We start from the raw sequence: 18,100 nt of genomic DNA on the forward strand, positions 1-18,100 counted from the left end.
ATTAAATAATACTTCTTGAACAGCTTTAACGCAGATCAGTTTCCATAAGCTGATGAGAATTTCTTTCAAACTTTCAAAAGTCAGGCTGATACTTAGAAATATTTTTAGTGAGCTGATTTTCAAATTCAATAAACACAACAATGAAACAATTTAACTGAATAAACCCAATAATAGTTCATTCCCTGTATTAGATTCAAATTAATGGGGGGCATCCTGGGTTGAACCGGGGACATTTCGATCTGCAGTCGAATACTCTTCCACTGAGCTATACCCCCGATATTTTTACATTTTACAGCGTATTTGCATTATTCCTCCATTTTAATTAAGAGTTTCTGACTCTGAAATATCGATTGATATTTTTTAAAAATTAGATTTCTTTTCTCTGATATTTCACGAAACGAAATGTCGATAATTGATGCCTATTTTATCATCGTGTGGCTTTCAGGTCAAGTCAGCTATATCCTTATTATATATTTGGGGGACATAAACATGTTATGGTGATTTTGGCGAAATAAATTTTTTGCCATCTTTATGAAAATGACGTTTCCATAGTGTAGTGGTTATCACGTCGGCTTTACACGCTGAAGGTCCTCAGTTCGATCCTGGGTGGAAACAATTTTACAACTTTAATCCGAGTATGGAATTTCATTTCCTTTTGTACTTTCTCGATAATAGCCAATATCTGGACTTGTGTACTGCTATGTAAAATGTGTAATGGAAGAAGAGCGGTAGGAGTCTTACACGCTAACTAGCTGGTATGTACACTTAAAAGGGTTCCACTACCAAGTTGTATTTGTTTGGCTATCCGTCTGGTGTCATCCCAACGAAAAGCAGTCAAAACTGGCGCTTTTTTAACGCAACAATAACCGCTGAAGTTTTGACTTGATTACTGCAAAATGGTAATGTTACATCACTAGAGATAATTTTACAACTATGCAGTCTATCATCCTAGCACTCATTACATACAAAGTAAAAAGATAAAATATAGGAATATCACTTATGTGTATGTTAGCAGTAAATCCTCATAACCACCGATGTAGTTATCACTATAGTGCGAGCGATAATCCAAGTGCATTTTACCATGACATATTAGATAGTATTGGATTACAACGTTGATTTGTATGAGCCTGGCTAGCTCAGTCGGAACAGCATGAGACTCTTAAGTATTAATTGCAATTGTACACACGACCGGGGTTTTACATTTTTCGCTGAGATAATCGTACCTGGCAGGTTCTTTCTATATTGTGCGCAAATCTGCTACTGATACAGTGATAATTTTATTGTGTGATTATTGTTTTGTCACTATATATTTGATGTAAATCTTTAAATAAATGATACAAAAGTTTCCATATAAACAGATAAGCATGCAGAAAACCGCAAGTTATTTCATTTTAAAACATCTCAATGATGAACATCCGTTTTATGAGGGGGCACCCAGGGTTGAACTGGGGACATTTCGATCTGCAGTCGAATGCTCTACCACTGAGCTATACCCCCATAAATGTTTGTATGAGTTTTCCTTCGACATTCTGGATTATAAGGTATTAATTTTGCGAAAAAAACCTTATCTTTTAATTTTTGTTTCACACAGGATGCGCAAACAAAGAATCATTTGGTTAATAATTGAGTTTCTATTGAACAGGAGGCCACGTCAGATATTTCAGTTATTTGAGTGAAGAAACTGTGTGTTATTAAATAATACTTCTTGAACAGCTTTAACGCAGATCAGTTTCCATAAGCGGATGAGAATTTCTTTCAAACTTTCAAAAGTCAGGCTGATACGTAGAAATATTTTTAGTGAGCTGATTTTCAAATTCAATAAAAACAACAATGAAACAATTTAACTGAATAAACCCAATAATAGTTCATTCCCTGTATAAGTTTCAACTTAATAGCTGATGAGACTCCATAAGCTGATGAGAATTTCTTTCAAACTTTCAAAAGTCAGGCTGATACGTAGAAATATTTTTAGTGAGCTGATTTTCAAATTCAATAAACACAACAATGAAACAATTTAACTGAATAAACCCAATAATAGTTCATTCCCTGTATTAGATTCAAATTAATGGGGGGCATCCTGGGTTGAACCGGGGACATTTCGATCTGCAGTCGAATGCTCTTCCACTGAGCTATACCCCCGATATTTTTACATTTTACAGCGTATTTGTATTATTCCTCCATTTTAATTAAGAGTTTCTGACTCTGAAATATCGATTGATATTTTTTAAAAATTAGATTTCTTTTCTCTGATATTTCACGAAACGAAATGTCGATAATTGATGCCTATTTAGTCATCGTGTGGCTTTCAGGTCAAGTCAGCTATATCCTTATTATATATTTGGGGGACATAAACATGTTATGGTGATTTTGGCGAAATAAATTTTTTGCCATCTTTATGAAAATGACGTTTCCATAGTGTAGTGGATATCACGTCGGCTTTACACGCTGAAGGTCCTCAGTTCGATCCTGGCTGGAAACAATTTTACAACTTTAATACGAGTATGGAATTTCATTTCCTTTTGTACTTTCTCGATAATAGCCAATATCTGGACTTGTGTACTGCTATGTAAAATGTGTAATGGAAGAAGAGCGGTAGGAATCTTACACGCTAACTAGCTGGTCTGTACACTTAAAAGGGTTCCACTACCAAGTTGTATTTGTTTGGCTATCCGTCTGGTGTCATCCCAACGAAAAGCAGTCAAAACTGGCGCTTTTTTAACGCAACAATAACCGCTGAAGTTTTGACTTGATTACTCCAAAATGGTAATGTTACATCACTAGAGATAATTTTACAACTATGCAGTCTATCATCCTAGCACTCATTACATACAAAGTAAAAAGATAAAATATAGGAATATCACTTATGTGTATGTTAGCAGTAAATCCTCATAACCACCGATGTAGTTATCACTATAGTGCGAGCGATAATCCAAGTGCATTTTACCATGACATATTAGATAGTATTGGATTACAACGTTGATTTGTATGAGCCTGGCTAGCTCAGTCGGAACAGCATGAGACTCTTAAGTATTAATTGCAATTGTACACACGACCGGGGTTTTACATTTTTCGCTGAGATAATCGTACCTGGCAGGTTCTTTCTATATTGTGCGCAAATCTGCTACTGATACAGTGATAATTTTATTGTGTGATTATTGTTTTGTCACTATATATTTGATGTAAATCTTTAAATAAATGATACAAAAGTTTCCATATAAACAGATAAGCATGCAGAAAACCGCAAGTTATTTCATTTTAAAACATCTCAATGATGAACATCCGTTTTATGAGGGGGCACCCAGGGTTGAACTGGGGACATTTCGATCTGCAGTCGAATGCTCTACCACTGAGCTATACCCCCATAAATGTTTGTATGAGTTTTCCTTCGACATTCTGGATTATAAGGTATTAATTTTGCGAAAAAAACCTTATCTTTTAATTTTTGTTTCACACAGGATGCGCAAACAAAGAATCATTTGGTTAATAATTGAGTTTCTATTGAACAGGAGGCCACGTCAGATATTTCAGTTATTTGAGTGAAGAAACTGTGTGTTATTAAATAATACTTCTTGAACAGCTTTAACGCAGATCAGTTTCCATAAGCGGATGAGAATTTCTTTCAAACTTTCAAAAGTCAGGCTGATACGTAGAAATATTTTTAGTGAGCTGATTTTCAAATTCAATAAAAACAACAATGAAACAATTTAACTGAATAAACCCAATAATAGTTCATTCCCTGTATAAGTTTCAACTTAATAGCTGATGAGACTCCATAAGCTGATGAGAATTTCTTTCAAACTTTCAAAAGTCAGGCTGATACGTAGAAATATTTTTAGTGAGCTGATTTTCAAATTCAATAAACACAACAATGAAACAATTTAACTGAATAAACCCAATAATAGTTCATTCCCTGTATTAGATTCAAATTAATGGGGGGCATCCTGGGTTGAACCGGGGACATTTCGATCTGCAGTCGAATGCTCTTCCACTGAGCTATACCCCCGATATTTTTACATTTTACAGCGTATTTGTATTATTCCTCCATTTTAATTAAGAGTTTCTGACTCTGAAATATCGATTGATATTTTTTCAAAATTAGATTTCTTTTCTCTGATATTTCACGAAACGAAATGTCGATAATTGATGCCTATTTAGTCATCGTGTGGCTTTCAGGTCAAGTCAGCTATATCCTTATTATATATTTGGGGGACATAAACATGTTATGGTGATTTTGGCGAAATAAATTTTTTGCCATCTTTATGAAAATGACGTTTCCATAGTGTAGTGGATATCACGTCGGCTTTACACGCTGAAGGTCCTCAGTTCGATCCTGGCTGGAAACAATTTTACAACTTTAATACGAGTATGGAATTTCATTTCCTTTTGTACTTTCTCGATAATAGCCAATATCTGGACTTGTGTACTGCTATGTAAAATGTGTAATGGAAGAAGAGCGGTAGGAATCTTACACGCTAACTAGCTGGTCTGTACACTTAAAAGGGTTCCACTACCAAGTTGTATTTGTTTGGCTATCCGTCTGGTGTCATCCCAACGAAAAGCAGTCAAAACTGGCGCTTTTTTAACGCAACAATAACCGCTGAAGTTTTGACTTGATTACTCCAAAATGGTAATGTTACATCACTAGAGATAATTTTACAACTATGCAGTCTATCATCCTAGCACTCATTACATACAAAGTAAAAAGATAAAATATAGGAATATCACTTATGTGTATGTTAGCAGTAAATCCTCATAACCACCGATGTAGTTATCACCATAGTGCGAGCGATAATCCAAGTGCATTTTACCATGACATATTAGATAGTATTGGATTACAACGTTGATTTGTATGAGCCTGGCTAGCTCAGTCGGAACAGCATGAGACTCTTAAGTATTAATTGCAATTGTACACACGACCGGGGTTTTACATTTTTCGCTGAGATAATCGTACCTGGCAGGTTCTTTCTATATTGTGCGCAAATCTGCTACTGATACAGTGATAATTTTATTGTGTGATTATTGTTTTGTCACTATATATTTGATGTAAATCTTTAAATAAATGATACAAAAGTTTCCATATAAACAGATAAGCATGCAGAAAACCGCAAGTTATTTCATTTTAAAACATCTCAATGATGAACATCCGTTTTATAAGGGGGCACCCAGGGTTGAACTGGGGACATTTCGATCTGCAGTCGAATGCTCTACCACTGAGCTATACCCCCATAAATGTTTGTATGAGTTTTCCTTCGACATTCTGGATTATAAGGTATTAATTTTGCGAAAAAAACCTTATCTTTTAATTTTTGTTTCACACAGGATGCGCAAACAAAGAATCATTTGGTTAATAATTGAGTTTCTATTGAACAGGAGGCCACGTCAGATAATTCAGTTATTTAAGTGAAGAAACTGTGTGTTATTAAATAATACTTCTTGAACAGCTTTAACGCAGATCAGTTTCCATAAGCTGATGAGAATTTCTTTCAAACTTTCAAAAGTCAGGCTGATACGTAGAAATATTTTTAGTGAGCTGATTTTCAAATTCAATAAACACAACAATGAAACAATTTAACTGAATAAACCCAATAATAGTTCATTCCCTGTATTAGATTCAAATTAATGGGGGGCATCCTGGGTTGAACCGGGGACATTTCGATCTGCAGTCGAATGCTCTTCCACTGAGCTATACCCCCGATATTTTTACATTTTACAGCGTATTTGTATTATTCCTCCATTTTAATTAAGAGTTTCTGACTCTGAAATATCGATTGATATTTTTTAAAAATTAGATTTCTTTTCTCTGATATTTCACGAAACGAAATGTCGATAATTGATGCCTATTTTTTCATCGTGTGGCTTTCAGGTCAAGTCAGCTATATCCTTATTATATATTTGGGGGACATAAACATGTTATGTTGATTTTGGCGAAATAAATGTTTTGCTATACTTTCTTAATTGGACCTTTCCATAGTGTAGTGGTTATCACGACGGCCTTTCACGCTGAAGGTCCTCAGTTCGATCCTGGGTGTCAACAATTTTTCTACTTTAATCTGAGTATGGAATTGCATTTCCTATTGTACTATCTCGATATTAGCCAATATCTGGACTTGTGTACTGCTATGTAAAATGTGTAATAGAAGAAGAGCGGTAGGAATCTTACACGCTAACTAGCTAGTCTGTACACTTAAAAGAGTGCCACTACCAAGTTGTATTTGTTTGGCTATCCGTCTGGTGTCATCCCAACGAAAAGCAGTCAAAACTGGCGCTTTTTTAACGCAACAGTAACCGCTGAAGTTTTGACTTGATTACTGCAAAATGGTAATGTTACATCACTGGAGATAATTTTACAACTATGCAGTCTATCATCCTAGCACTCATTACATACAAAGTAAAAAGATAAAATATAGGAATATCACTTATGTGTATGTTAGCAGTAAATCCTCATAACCACCGATGTAGCTATCACCATAGTGCGAGTGGATCCGCGAAAGGCACGGCATGAGTGGCCATCTAGCAGCATCATCAAGATTATTATTTTTATTGTAATACGCACTCTGGCGCCACTTGTCTGCGTCTACTGTTTAGTCTATTTTCCCTCCTTCCTGTCAGGCAATGTCGTTCTCATTGTGAATATGCAGTTTGATTCCTCTTCTTCTGATTGACGTGTAACCTGACAGGTATCGTAAATTGTCTTGGTGCCCATTAACCCATACTGATTCCCATTTATTGTAACTTTAGATATTTGCTTCTATTTGAATGATTGGCTCTGGTGCCCTTGATGTATATTCGTAAACTCTCAGTGACACATTTCATATTGACAAGTCGTCATCTGACGCACACTCTATCAAGGTATTCGGTCATTTGTATAGTGCATGAAGCTCATGGTCAACTTGTCTTCCTTTTCCAGATTGTGTGCCTTTGATGCATGTATGTGTGTAAGTGTGTTCACCTCGAACCACATTCAAGTTCTGTGTTTGACCCTCATCGAAGACTGGTTTTCCAGGTATTATTTGCTCACATTCAACTTTACACTCGTAATAACATATTTTGTACATAGGATTGATGGAAGTTGTTAGACAATAGAAATTCTACGACCTAGCTGGGTTTCTGACTAAAGTTTACTAGTCTCTTATGACGATTGCAGTAATATCTGGTCCTTCGAACCGGAGCTTCCAGTGATCCTCCGGATTAGATTCGCTGCTTTGCAGACTTCATTCGCTGCTTTGTAGACCTGACTTGCTGCCTTTGGCAGATTCTGAAGATTCGCTGTTGTGCAGACCTCATTCGCTGCCGTGTAGACGTCATTCGCTGCCTTTGGCAAATTCTGAAGATTCGCTGCTGTGCAGACTTCACTCGCTGCTGTGCAGACCTCATTCTCTGCCGTGCAGACCTCATTCGCTGCTTTGCAGACCGAACTTGCTGCCTTTGGCAAATTCTGAAGATTCGCTGCTGTGCAGACTTCACTCACTGCTGTGCAGACCTCATTCGCTGCCGTGCAGACCTCATTCGCTGCTTTGCAGAATGGACTTGCTGCCTTTGGCAGATTCTGAAGATTCGCTGTTGTATAGACTTCACTCGCTGCTGTGCAGACCTCACTTGCTGCTGTGCAGACCTCATTCGCTGCCGTGCAGACCTCATTCGCTGCGTGGGTAGACCTCATTCGCTGCTGTGCAGACTTCATTCGCTGCTTGTGTAGATTTGATTCGCTGCCTTCAGGCAGATCCTTTGAATTGAAGATTGTTTGCCGATAACAAGATGCCGGGAGAAGATATCACCACTCTCACCCTTGACCAGTGCAAAGGGAAACAGAAGCTGATCCGTGCAAAGATTTCCGGCTGCTGCACTCGTATCCGTCGCGTTATCAGCAACAAGCAATCTCGCCGGGAAGCAGAAAAGTTGCTCAACGAAGCTAGAGCTCACCTTGGAGAAACTGGCCCCCTTAACGACCGGATCATCGAGCTACTTAACGAGGAAGATGGAGTCACTCCACATGACCAATTTCTTCGTTATAGTGGGGCCGTGGATGGTTTAGCTGATGAAGTGCCCGTTATTTAGCGAGCCGCGCCGATGACCTCCCATCAACTAATGGGGACCCTCCATCACACGCGCGAGTTGACGCGGAACAACGCAAAAAGGAAGCACAAGAAGCCTTTGAGGCAGCCAAGAAGGTGTTGGAGGAGGCCGACGAAACACTGGCGGCTGTGGTGAGAGAAGAGGAGGATGTCGACGACGAGCAGAGTGAATCATCCATTTACACGATTCCAGTTCTGCCGAAACAGGAAGTGTCGACCTCCGCCCCAGATGACTGGATTGAAATATATTGTGCAGGGAAGGAGAAACCTGCTGCACTAATGGATGATCATCGTCATTCTTCGGTACGGGTCGACCTGGAGGTCTATTCAGGCCGCGCGTTGGACTGGTTCGAATAGATTGGACTATATCATGCGCTCGTTCATCGCACCGGCAAATCACCAGGGGAGAAGTTTGCCATTTAAAAAAGAAACGTTCGTGGAGAGACGGCTGACATGCTGTATGGACTCGGAGGGGGAGAAGCAGCCTACAAGGACGCCCTTAGCCAATTGAAAGCTACGTGTGGAAGCCGTCCAGTGATGCGGGCCGCCCATTTGCAGGCCCTTGAGAGAGTGGAGGCATCGAAAGGAGACCCGACTTCATTCCGTCGATATGCTGAGAAGGTGCGGACCCATTTGTTCAATCTCAATTGCATTGGGGAGACTGGACACGCAGATATCATCGAACGATTAGCCCAGAAGCTTCCTGTGTATGATCGACTGTCATGGAATGATGGAAGGCGAGGTGGACTGGAGAACCGGACCATGAATACGTTCGGAATGTGGCTCTGTGCCCGAGCTTCATCGTATCAAAATGCCTATTCCGTTGCAGCGGACCAAAATCAACGAACGAGTGGTCCCGGAAAACCTGGGCATCAACATCCGCAGCAACCCGCGCAACATTTCACGAGGCGGAATGCCCGAACGCACCATGGGGCCAGCACCCTGCGGCATGAACAAAGGAGTCACCACCAGCCAACCGACCACAAGTCGACGGAAGAGAAGATAGACTATTGTTTCAAATGTGAAGGTCCACACCAGCTTCTTTCATGTACTTTCTTCAAAGCCTTATCAGTGAGTGAACGGCTCACGTTTATGATTCGTCGCGGTTTATGTTTTGTTTGCTTCGGTGTACGACACGGTGCCCGCGACTGTCGAGAGAAGAGAAGCTGTGGTGTAAATGGATGCAAGCTTCTACACAATCCTTTATTGCACAGTGATGTGGCTAGTCGAGATGCAAAATCGCACCATGCTGTAGGGAGTGACGCGTCTTTAATTGCTTTCGGTGTGATTCAGCTTGAAGCCTTATCGGCGAGCGGAGAAGTAGTTCCAGTGACAGTGATGGTCGATCCCGGCAGCAATTCTACACTTTTCCGAGAAGGACTTGCTCGTTCTTTGAAGTTACGCGCACGGAGCCAAACTCTCCGGATTGATGGAGTAGCAGGTGCAATCTCAACACTACAGTCAGAGCATTTGGAGATAAGAATAAAGACGGCGTTTGGAGAATTCGTCACGCTCAAAGGCTCCACACTACCTGTGGTCACCCGTCCGGTGCCATTCTTCAAGTGGGAATCGTTGCGTGAACGTTGGCGTCATCTGGATGATTTACCTGAGCTCCGACCGGCAGGTGGAAGAATTGATGTATTAATTGGACTGGATCATTCCACCCTGATCACCCCAACCGAATCAAGAATGGGAAGTGAAGTCGAACCAGTTGCCGAGAAGACGCGACTAGGATGGATCGTGAAAGATGTCATTAATGAAAGCGGTGGCCGAGCGCGAGTTCATCAAGCACTAGCGTCGACGGATATCGGTGTGCAGTTGCTAGACCAAATGCGTCGCTTCTGCGACACCGAGTCGTTTGGAACTGAGAATCATGCAGAGTGTATTTCTCCAGCGAACAAAGAAGCAATTGAGCTGTTGGAGCGGTACACCATCAAGTTGCCAGTTGGATACGAGGTGCCAGTTCTATGGAAGGGTGGAGTTCGACCATTGTTGCCTGACAACCGTTCATTGGCTGAGGCCCGCCTTCAGGGCACAGTTAATAAGTTCCGACGGTCGCCGCCGGAGCAGCAGTATGAATACTGGTATCGACGTGCCATGCAGAAGAATTTTGATGAAGGATACGCCCGGCGTTTAACACCAGAAGAAGCAGCTGCCTAGCCGGTGTATTACTTGCCACATTTCGGGGTACCTAAAAGCCCTGGAAGTTCCGAATTACGACTGGTGTACGATTCGGCCGCGAAGTATCAGGGGAGCTGCCTTAACGATTATATCACCAGCAGGCCAGCGTTGCAGAATCCATTGCCGGCGGTGATAACCCGGTTCCGAGAAGGTGCAGTTGCCTGGTCGGCAGACGTGGGCGCGATGTACAGCCGGATCAGGTTAAATGCGGCGGACCGCCACTATCATCGCTTCATGTGGCCGGAAGAGGACGGTTCCATCACCACCTGTGAGATGACGCGGGTGATGTTTGGTGTCTCTTGTTCTCCCTTTGTATCAATCAGGACCATGTGGCGAGTGGCAGAAGATTCCGGACCGGAACTGAAAGGAGCAACCGAAGCAATCCAAAACTGTTTTTATGTTGATGACTATTTGGGTTCAGCGCGCAGCACAGAGGAAGCTGTCACCGTAACCACCACGGTATCAAGAGCATTGGCCAGTGGGGATTTTCATCTAGGAGGTTGGGCTTCCAATGACCCAGCCGTGTTAGATGCCATCCAGCCAGCTTCTGGAGTGAAGGAGAAGATGGACGGAGGCGCTCAGGACCTTGGCGCAGATGAATTGGAAACTGTGTTGGGGATTACCTGGCGCCCTTCCTCCGACCAGCTCGGTTTTCGTGTTAAAGAAAAGGAGGTGATCTTCACACGCGTGGGATTGGCGTCGATGGTTGCTGGACAATTCGACCCCCAAGGAACGGCCGCTCCGATGACAATCAAGGGTAAAATTCGTCTTCGTGAGCTGGGCGTCCGCGGACTAGACTGGACAGAATCAGTCAATGAAAAGGACCGCGAATGGTGGGCGCAATATTTCCAGACCATTCAACAACTCAAAGACGTTGAGTTCCCGCGCTGTCTGTTTGAAGAGGAAGAAGACATCGTCCGTTCAGAGCTGCACACGTTCGCCGATGCCTCGGAGGAAGCATGTGCTGCCGTTTGTTATCTCCGCAACTGCTACAAGGATGGCCGAGTGATTGTGCGCCATGTCAAAGCGACGACAAAATTGGCCCCTCTGAAGACTGTGTCTGTGTGTAAATTGGAATTAACGGCGGCGCTTTTAGGCGCCCGACTCGCGCGTTTTGTGAAAGAGGCGTTGACTAGAAAAATGGACGCTCATTTTTATTGGACAGATAGTAGTACCGTCAGAAATTGGGTGCGTGCCACTTCTGCCCAGTATCAAGTGTATGTGAGCCACCGTATTGGTGAAATACAAACTCTAACTGAAGCACACGAATGGCGATTTGTCCCTGGACGGCTCAACCCGGCGGATGCAGCAACTCGATCAGTTTTTAGAGGCCGAAGCCATTCCTGGCTATTGGTTAAATGGACCTGCATTTTTATATGAAAATATGTCGTGCTGACCAAAAGATTTGCCTTGGATGGCCGAAAAAGAAGAATTAAGGAGTGTTCATGTACAAGTGGCGGATTTGGCGGTCAAATCAGACTGGAGTGCCATCAAGATTATGCCATCAGAACTTCCGGCCCTCATCAAGATGGAAGGAAAGTTCCAGAAACTGCTGCAGCACTGTCAAGAGGAGGTGTACCCAGAAGAGTTGAAAAGGCTGAAAGCCAAGAAGACCCTACGTCCCACCTCTCGATTGATGCCGTTGACTCCTTTCCTTGGCGACGATGGACTATTACGATTAGGTGGAAGATTAGAACGAGCAAAACTCCCGTATGATGTGCTACATCCCCCGATTCTGCCCGGCAATCATCCACTAGAATGGGCCATCATTGGAGCTTTCCACGACAGTATGCATCATGTGGGAACAGATTTTGTCCTCTCACACATCCGGCAGCACACCTGGATTACTGCCGGAAGAGAAGCAGTAAAACGCGTCAGAAATGAGTGCATTCCATGTCGCCGTTTTCGCCCAAAGGCAGCCCTCCAGATGATGGCCGACGTTTATCAGGCGCGATTAGGAGCCCGGGAGCCGCCTTTCACCTACACATCGGTAGATTACTTCGGCCCAATCGATGTCATCTATGAAAGAGGAACGGTACACCATCAAGTTGCCAGTTGGATACGAGGTGCCAGTTCTATGGAAGGGTGGAGTTTGACCATTGTTGCCTGACAACCGTTCATTGGCTGAGGCCCGCCTTCAGGGCACAGTTAATAAGTTCCGACGGTCGCCGCCGGAGCAGCAGTATGTTAAGTATCCACGAGAGAGTCAGGTGGGGCATCGGCTGGTGAAGAATTGGCGATCGACTCAGGTGGGGCAGCGGATGGTGAGCCGAGTACGGAGCCAAAGGATTTTTTACGGCAATCTTCTCCCACCTCGTCTGGAAGTTCCTCATCCCATGTGTCTCGGGCCGCATCGTCAAATTCTAAGGCTTCCGGAAGAAAGGTTTCGGCGAGATCAGGGTCGCAATCTTCCCTTTCCGAATTGGAGTACACTCCCACTGGAAGCAAGGTTAGCATTTTGACATTTTCAATGTAACATTATCGTGACTCCATTTTTCTCTATTTTTTCTAGTCCGACACTCACTTCCGATCAGATATGGAGATCATCCGGGAGTGCGAAGAGCGTGCTAAGGAAGAAATAACACGCTTGATAGCAGCCATGGCAACGTGGCAGAGGAAAAATCCGAAGCAAAAGGTTCCAGCCAACTTTCTCAAAAACAACCAGACTTACACCATAAGTGCCTTCATTTCCGAAGTGATGAAGAGCGGATTCGATGCCAAATACCTCAGTGGAAGGAAACTGACAAACCAAGTGGCAAAACATGGGCGAAATATTAAGGAGCCTTTGCATCCGGATGATGTCCACGCCGTCATAGGTTTCATTTCTTTTCATTTCTTTTCAAGTGCATATGTCTAATTTCTTTCCATTTTTCGCATGCAGCCCTAGTCTTCCGCGCGTGGAAGAAACTTCCATTACTTTCAAAGAAGAAGGACAGTCAAAGCGAACTTTATCGTATTATCAGGTCGACGATACGTACTTACCTCTCCAACAAACGGGTCGGAAATGTACTAAAGTAATTTTATTCCAAAATGGTTAGTGTATGATCTCCGTTTCGCTTCATCGGTTAACTTAACCTTTGAACCAGTAATACACTACATTTTGCCTAAAGTTTCGCATTTCCTGTTCTATTTTGCTAAAGCAGCTCGTATAGCTAAGAAGTGCAATAAAAGAACAGTGGTAGCGTTATGGTGTGATACTGTTACAAAATTTGCGTTAGATATTTACAAAGCAGTGTGATTGACTGGTTTAAATCACTCATTTATTTTCAAAAGTGTAAAGTAAAGTCCAAACCCGCTTCTCATCTTTTCCCTTTTGGCCACCAGAGTGGTGTTACGGTTTATTACTAATCTCTACAGCTTTAGTGGAGAGGTCTGTTAATATCTCTCGGTTTACTTGCTTCTACGATCTATGCTGTGAAGGTACTGTCTCTCTATTTACATTATCCCTATCTATATATCTTGTATAATTCCCACGTACATAACTGTTCTAAGTAAGTGTGTGTTGATGTATAAGTGTTGTGGGTTCAGGATTAATAAAGAAAACGTTGTCTGCAAGTAGAAGCTGGGAGAGATAGCTTGTGTGTTAACTTTTTCTTTAGGTTATGGGCCCAGTTATTGCTAGAGGTATATTTGTTGAAATTACTCCATATTGTTAGTTAGGCCCCATTTTTTTTTTTTTTTTTGGGTGGGGGGGGGGAGTTTGTCTGAACAATATACGCAATATATTGTCTCCCCAAAAAAATTGTAACACGTTTGTGCACATACTGGCTTTTAAATTTTACAACCTCTTGCAAGGCCTGCTTGGGACTAGGGAGTATATAAATAGACCAAGTGTACAGTAGAAATCCATCGCAGATTTTTTTTTTGCATCCAAGTCACCGAACCAGCTGAATTTGTTGTTTATGTAGGCCTACATGTAGCTCCCTGTCTAATGTTTGTCTTTTTGTCAGAAAGAAAAAAATAACGAAACATTAACGATGGAAAATGTTGGACCTCCAGTTGGTGAGGTGAGACACATCGCCAAACCTAATTTGTTGAACTGGGGTTCATGGAGATATGGTATATCAATACTGCTTGAAAGAAACAAGCTATTTCGTGTGACACTGAGACAGGAACTAAAACCAGCTGAGGTAATTATTGTTGTGTATTTATCATGTTATATGCCTTGATGTGGTGGTTGAAGTGATGTGACAGAAATTCACTGCAGACAGCTGAGTATGTAATAGAGCATTCTCATGAACACACTATTTTTTACGGTTGTAGGAAAACAGAAGTGTAGTGATGATACAGAAATCCACTGAAGACAGCTGAGTATGTTATAGAGTGTTCCCATGAACATATTATGTCTTACGGCTGTAGGAAAACTTATGTGTAGTGATGCAAAGAATGACAAAAGAAAATCTGAATTGTCATATCTTACTACTGCAATCAACACAGTGTGGTATTGAATGGCTCTGTACATGTTTGTGTTTTTCGTTTAGTGTTAGCTATATCGTACGTCTGTGTCTAATTAAGACTAAACTTGAATTGGTCTGATTGTTACAGATTCTAAACAATGGTGTGGTGACGAATCAGGCCCTTATTGATGTTTGGGATCAGAAAGATGTTGATGCCAGGATGATCATCTACTGCAACATCGAGTCACAACTTCAGGTGCTAGTTGAAGGGAGACGTACAGCTGCTGATATGTGGGATCGGCTTATACTCCGATTTGCTCAAGCAGCTGCTGCGAATGCAAACGTGCTGTTGAGTAAATTCACGAATTACCGATATGAAAAAGGTAATCTTAGATCTGATTACTCGTTAAATTATTGTTGACAATTCCTTATGATACAGGGAACAACGTGTTGAACCACGTTAACAGAGTGAGGACAATGGCTGAAGAACTAGGAAACCTCAACTCAGCAGTGTCAGAACAACAAGTTGTCATGAAGATCCTGGCAACACTTCCACAAAGTTACAGAATTTTCTTGTCTGCCTGGCAGAGTGTACCTCCTGTTGAAAAAACGATCGACAATCTGACCACCAGATTAGTCGGAGAAGAGATCATGAGCATCGAACGAAATGGAGGAGAAGATGATCCTGCAGATACTGCCTTTTTCGCCACCCGTGTGCCACAGATAACCAACCACACTGATCAGAGTCGTGCAGCTAGAGGCCATAGAGGTGGCTACTCACGTGGAAGAAGCGGACGAGGAGGTGTTCGTGGCAGAGGAATACATCATAATTATAGAGGCCGTAGGGGAAGCCAACATCACGATTCATCAAATGAAGAAAGGCCGCAAGTTATCTGCTTCAACTGTGATCAACCTGGTCAGAAGACGTTCAACTGCCCTGAGAAACGAAGTGAAGAGAGAAAACAAGCTAGGGACGACAGTTTCAACAAAAACCGATCAGCTTGGAAATCATTTGGAGCTGTGTCCTCATCCCTCTGTCTTATGGCCCAACGTCCGTCCCACTGGCTAGCTGACTCTGGCGCAACACACCATATGACTGAGAAAAATCCTCCTTCACAACCTATCGAGAGATACCTCCAGGAACATGGAATGTGAACGGTATCGGTGGAGTCGTGTTATCAGCATTAGGAATCGGTACTATTGAGGTGACTGCCCTTGTCAATGGCGAACCGGTCTACGGTGAACTACATGAAGTTCTACACGTCCCTGGCATCGGATCAAGTCTTTTCTCGATTGGCTGTGCTACAGCTGCTGGCATGAATGTGCTTTTCTCTGAAACCAAGGTAGCTCTGTCTGTCAATCAAAACACAGGAATTGTTGGTCAAAGAATTGGTGAAACGCTTTATTATCTACAAATATCTGCCAATAACAAAGAACGAGAGGATTCCGCTAACGCGACCAAACTGAAAATTGGAACGGCTCATCAGAGATTTGCCCATCTCAATTGCAAGGACATTGTGAGAATGAAGAAAATGGATGCAGTAAAGGACCTTGGACTTAAAGATGATGATCTCTTTCTCCTGTGAGGCATGCATATTTGGTAAAATGCATAGAACACCTTTTCCAACCAAAGGGCATGTAAAAGCAACAGAAGTATGTGAACTCGTTCATGGCGATGTTAGAGGACCAACACATGTATCTACGTTTGATGACTTCAAGTATTACTCTCTACTAAAAGACGACTACATCAACTACATCGACGTCAAACTCATTAAGAAGAAGAATGGAGTCGTGGAGCACATCATGGAGTTCTACGAGCGCATCAAGAATCAAACTGGCAAGCTGATTAAAGTCCTAAGGACAGGTCAAGGACGTGAATACGAAGGTGAACGACTGGCTACCTGGAAAAAGCAGAAAGGCATTATCCACCAAACTACCAATCATTACACCCCACAAAAGAATGGAGTTTCTGAAAGGTCAAACCGTACTGTAATGGACAGTGTTCGCAGCTCTATTTACAACAATAACAGCAGCAACCAACTGCTTCAGAACACTGGCAGACATCTGATGGAGTTATGGGGTGAGTTCCTGTGTGCCACCGTTTATGTCAGGAACCGTTCTGTCAGTTCAATCTCAGACGTCCCTCAGTACGAAAAATTATTTAACAAAAGACCTCTGTTGCTCATCTCCGCATTCTAGGTTGTCGAACCTATGCTCATGTTCCAGACGCAGTGCGAAAATGCTGGTTCGTGGGATACTGTGACAACATCAAAGGATGGAGTCTATGGGACCCTGTAACAAGGAAGATCATCATCTCCCGTGACGTATTCTTCGATGAAACAATACTCATCGGTGACACAACCAACGCTGCTGAAACAAGCTTCAACCCGCGTGACCCGTTTCAAATCGTTATGGAAGTTCTCAACTTGCATCGTAACGCTGAACAAGAAGAAATTCCCGAGCAACCTACCTTGGAAGAAGAAGGAATAATTGAACCAATTGCGAACATCATCGCGGATGTGCTTCCTGCTGTACCTTCGCATAGTGAGAAAGCTGTTGAGATAGAAATAGCGACGCCTGTACAAGCCGTATCTAGTCAAAACAGCAGTATCAACCCTGTCGACAATCAGCATAACTATCGAAGGTCATGGCGGATTCAGTTATTACAATCTAAGAAATCCTGTGGAAAAACTGCGTCGACCAGTGGCTCAGGAGAGCTTTCTGAATCGGATGTGGATGAGCCTAAGTCCTATAAAGAAGCGGTCCAGTCCAAGTATGCTGCCCAATGGATGAAGGCCTTCGAGGAAGAGTACCAGTCAATTATCGAAAACAAATCGTGGGAGCTCGTGCTGCGATCTCAAATACCAACCAACAGCAACGTCATCGGACACAAATGGATCGGGAAGTACAAGCCAGGGTATGGTGAAGTTCCGGCCCGCTTCAAAGATCGACTCACAGCAGTTGGTTGTCGTCAACGCTATGGGATTGATTTTGACGAGACGTTTGCACCTGTCCCACGTTCCAAGACCGTTCGTGCAACTCTATCTCTGATGGCCAATCTCGACATGGACATCATCCAGATTGACATCAAGACAGCGTTCTTGAATGCAACCCTCGACAAGCCAGTGTATATGACACAACCCGAAGGATTCATCGAACCCGACAAAGAGGATCACGTGTGTCGCCTTCCCAAGGCACTCTACGGTACCAAGCAGGCCCCTCGACTCTGGAGCAAACGACTGGAAGAGGCTATCCGGAAATTTGGTTTGAAGCCCATATCAGCGGACACCTGCATCTTTGTCCGCACCAGCAAAGAAGACAAATCTATTCTAATTAAATTTGTCGATGATTTGGTCTATGGCAGTACTCTAGGTGGATCACTCGAGACATTTTCACAATTCATGAGTGCTTAGTTTCAAGTTCACTTCCTTCCCCTTGAAAGATTCATTG

At 42.6% G+C, this 18,100-nt stretch overlaps 2 protein-coding genes and 9 non-coding genes across 11 annotated transcripts; 5 read left to right on the forward strand and 6 right to left on the reverse strand.

Annotated features, from left to right (window-relative positions):
* Positions 1-542: 542 nt before the first annotated feature.
* On the forward strand, positions 543-615 carry Trnav-uac. Its single transcript has one exon. It is a non-coding gene; the product is annotated as a tRNA-Val (tRNA).
* Positions 616-1,425: 810 nt separating this feature from the next.
* Positions 1,426-1,497, reverse strand: Trnac-gca. Its single transcript has one exon. It is a non-coding gene; the product is annotated as a tRNA-Cys (tRNA).
* A 570-nt stretch (positions 1,498-2,067) lies between these two features.
* Trnac-gca lies at positions 2,068-2,139 on the reverse strand. The gene has a single exon. It is a non-coding gene; the product is annotated as a tRNA-Cys (tRNA).
* A 267-nt stretch (positions 2,140-2,406) lies between these two features.
* Positions 2,407-2,479, forward strand: Trnav-uac. Its single transcript has one exon. It is a non-coding gene; the product is annotated as a tRNA-Val (tRNA).
* Positions 2,480-3,289: 810 nt separating this feature from the next.
* Trnac-gca lies at positions 3,290-3,361 on the reverse strand. Its single transcript has one exon. It is a non-coding gene; the product is annotated as a tRNA-Cys (tRNA).
* Positions 3,362-3,931: 570 nt separating this feature from the next.
* On the reverse strand, positions 3,932-4,003 carry Trnac-gca. The gene has a single exon. It is a non-coding gene; the product is annotated as a tRNA-Cys (tRNA).
* Positions 4,004-4,270: 267 nt separating this feature from the next.
* Positions 4,271-4,343, forward strand: Trnav-uac. The gene has a single exon. It is a non-coding gene; the product is annotated as a tRNA-Val (tRNA).
* An 810-nt stretch (positions 4,344-5,153) lies between these two features.
* Trnac-gca lies at positions 5,154-5,225 on the reverse strand. Its single transcript has one exon. It is a non-coding gene; the product is annotated as a tRNA-Cys (tRNA).
* A 396-nt stretch (positions 5,226-5,621) lies between these two features.
* Positions 5,622-5,693, reverse strand: Trnac-gca. The gene has a single exon. It is a non-coding gene; the product is annotated as a tRNA-Cys (tRNA).
* A 4,743-nt stretch (positions 5,694-10,436) lies between these two features.
* On the forward strand, positions 10,437-11,633 carry LOC124327681. The gene has a single exon (XM_046786679.1). It carries the CDS (start codon positions 10,437-10,439, stop codon positions 11,631-11,633), a length of 1,197 nt encoding a protein of 398 aa, XP_046642635.1.
* Positions 11,634-11,667: 34 nt separating this feature from the next.
* On the forward strand, positions 11,668-12,363 carry LOC124327682. Its single transcript, XM_046786680.1, has one exon. It carries the CDS (start codon positions 11,668-11,670, stop codon positions 12,361-12,363), a length of 696 nt encoding a protein of 231 aa, XP_046642636.1.
* The last annotated feature ends 5,737 nt before the right edge of the window (positions 12,364-18,100 follow it).

Source organism: Daphnia pulicaria, chromosome 2, assembly GCF_021234035.1.
Source record: "Daphnia pulicaria isolate SC F1-1A chromosome 2, SC_F0-13Bv2, whole genome shotgun sequence".
In the NCBI taxonomy this organism is placed as follows: Eukaryota; Metazoa; Arthropoda; class Branchiopoda; order Diplostraca; family Daphniidae; genus Daphnia; species Daphnia pulicaria.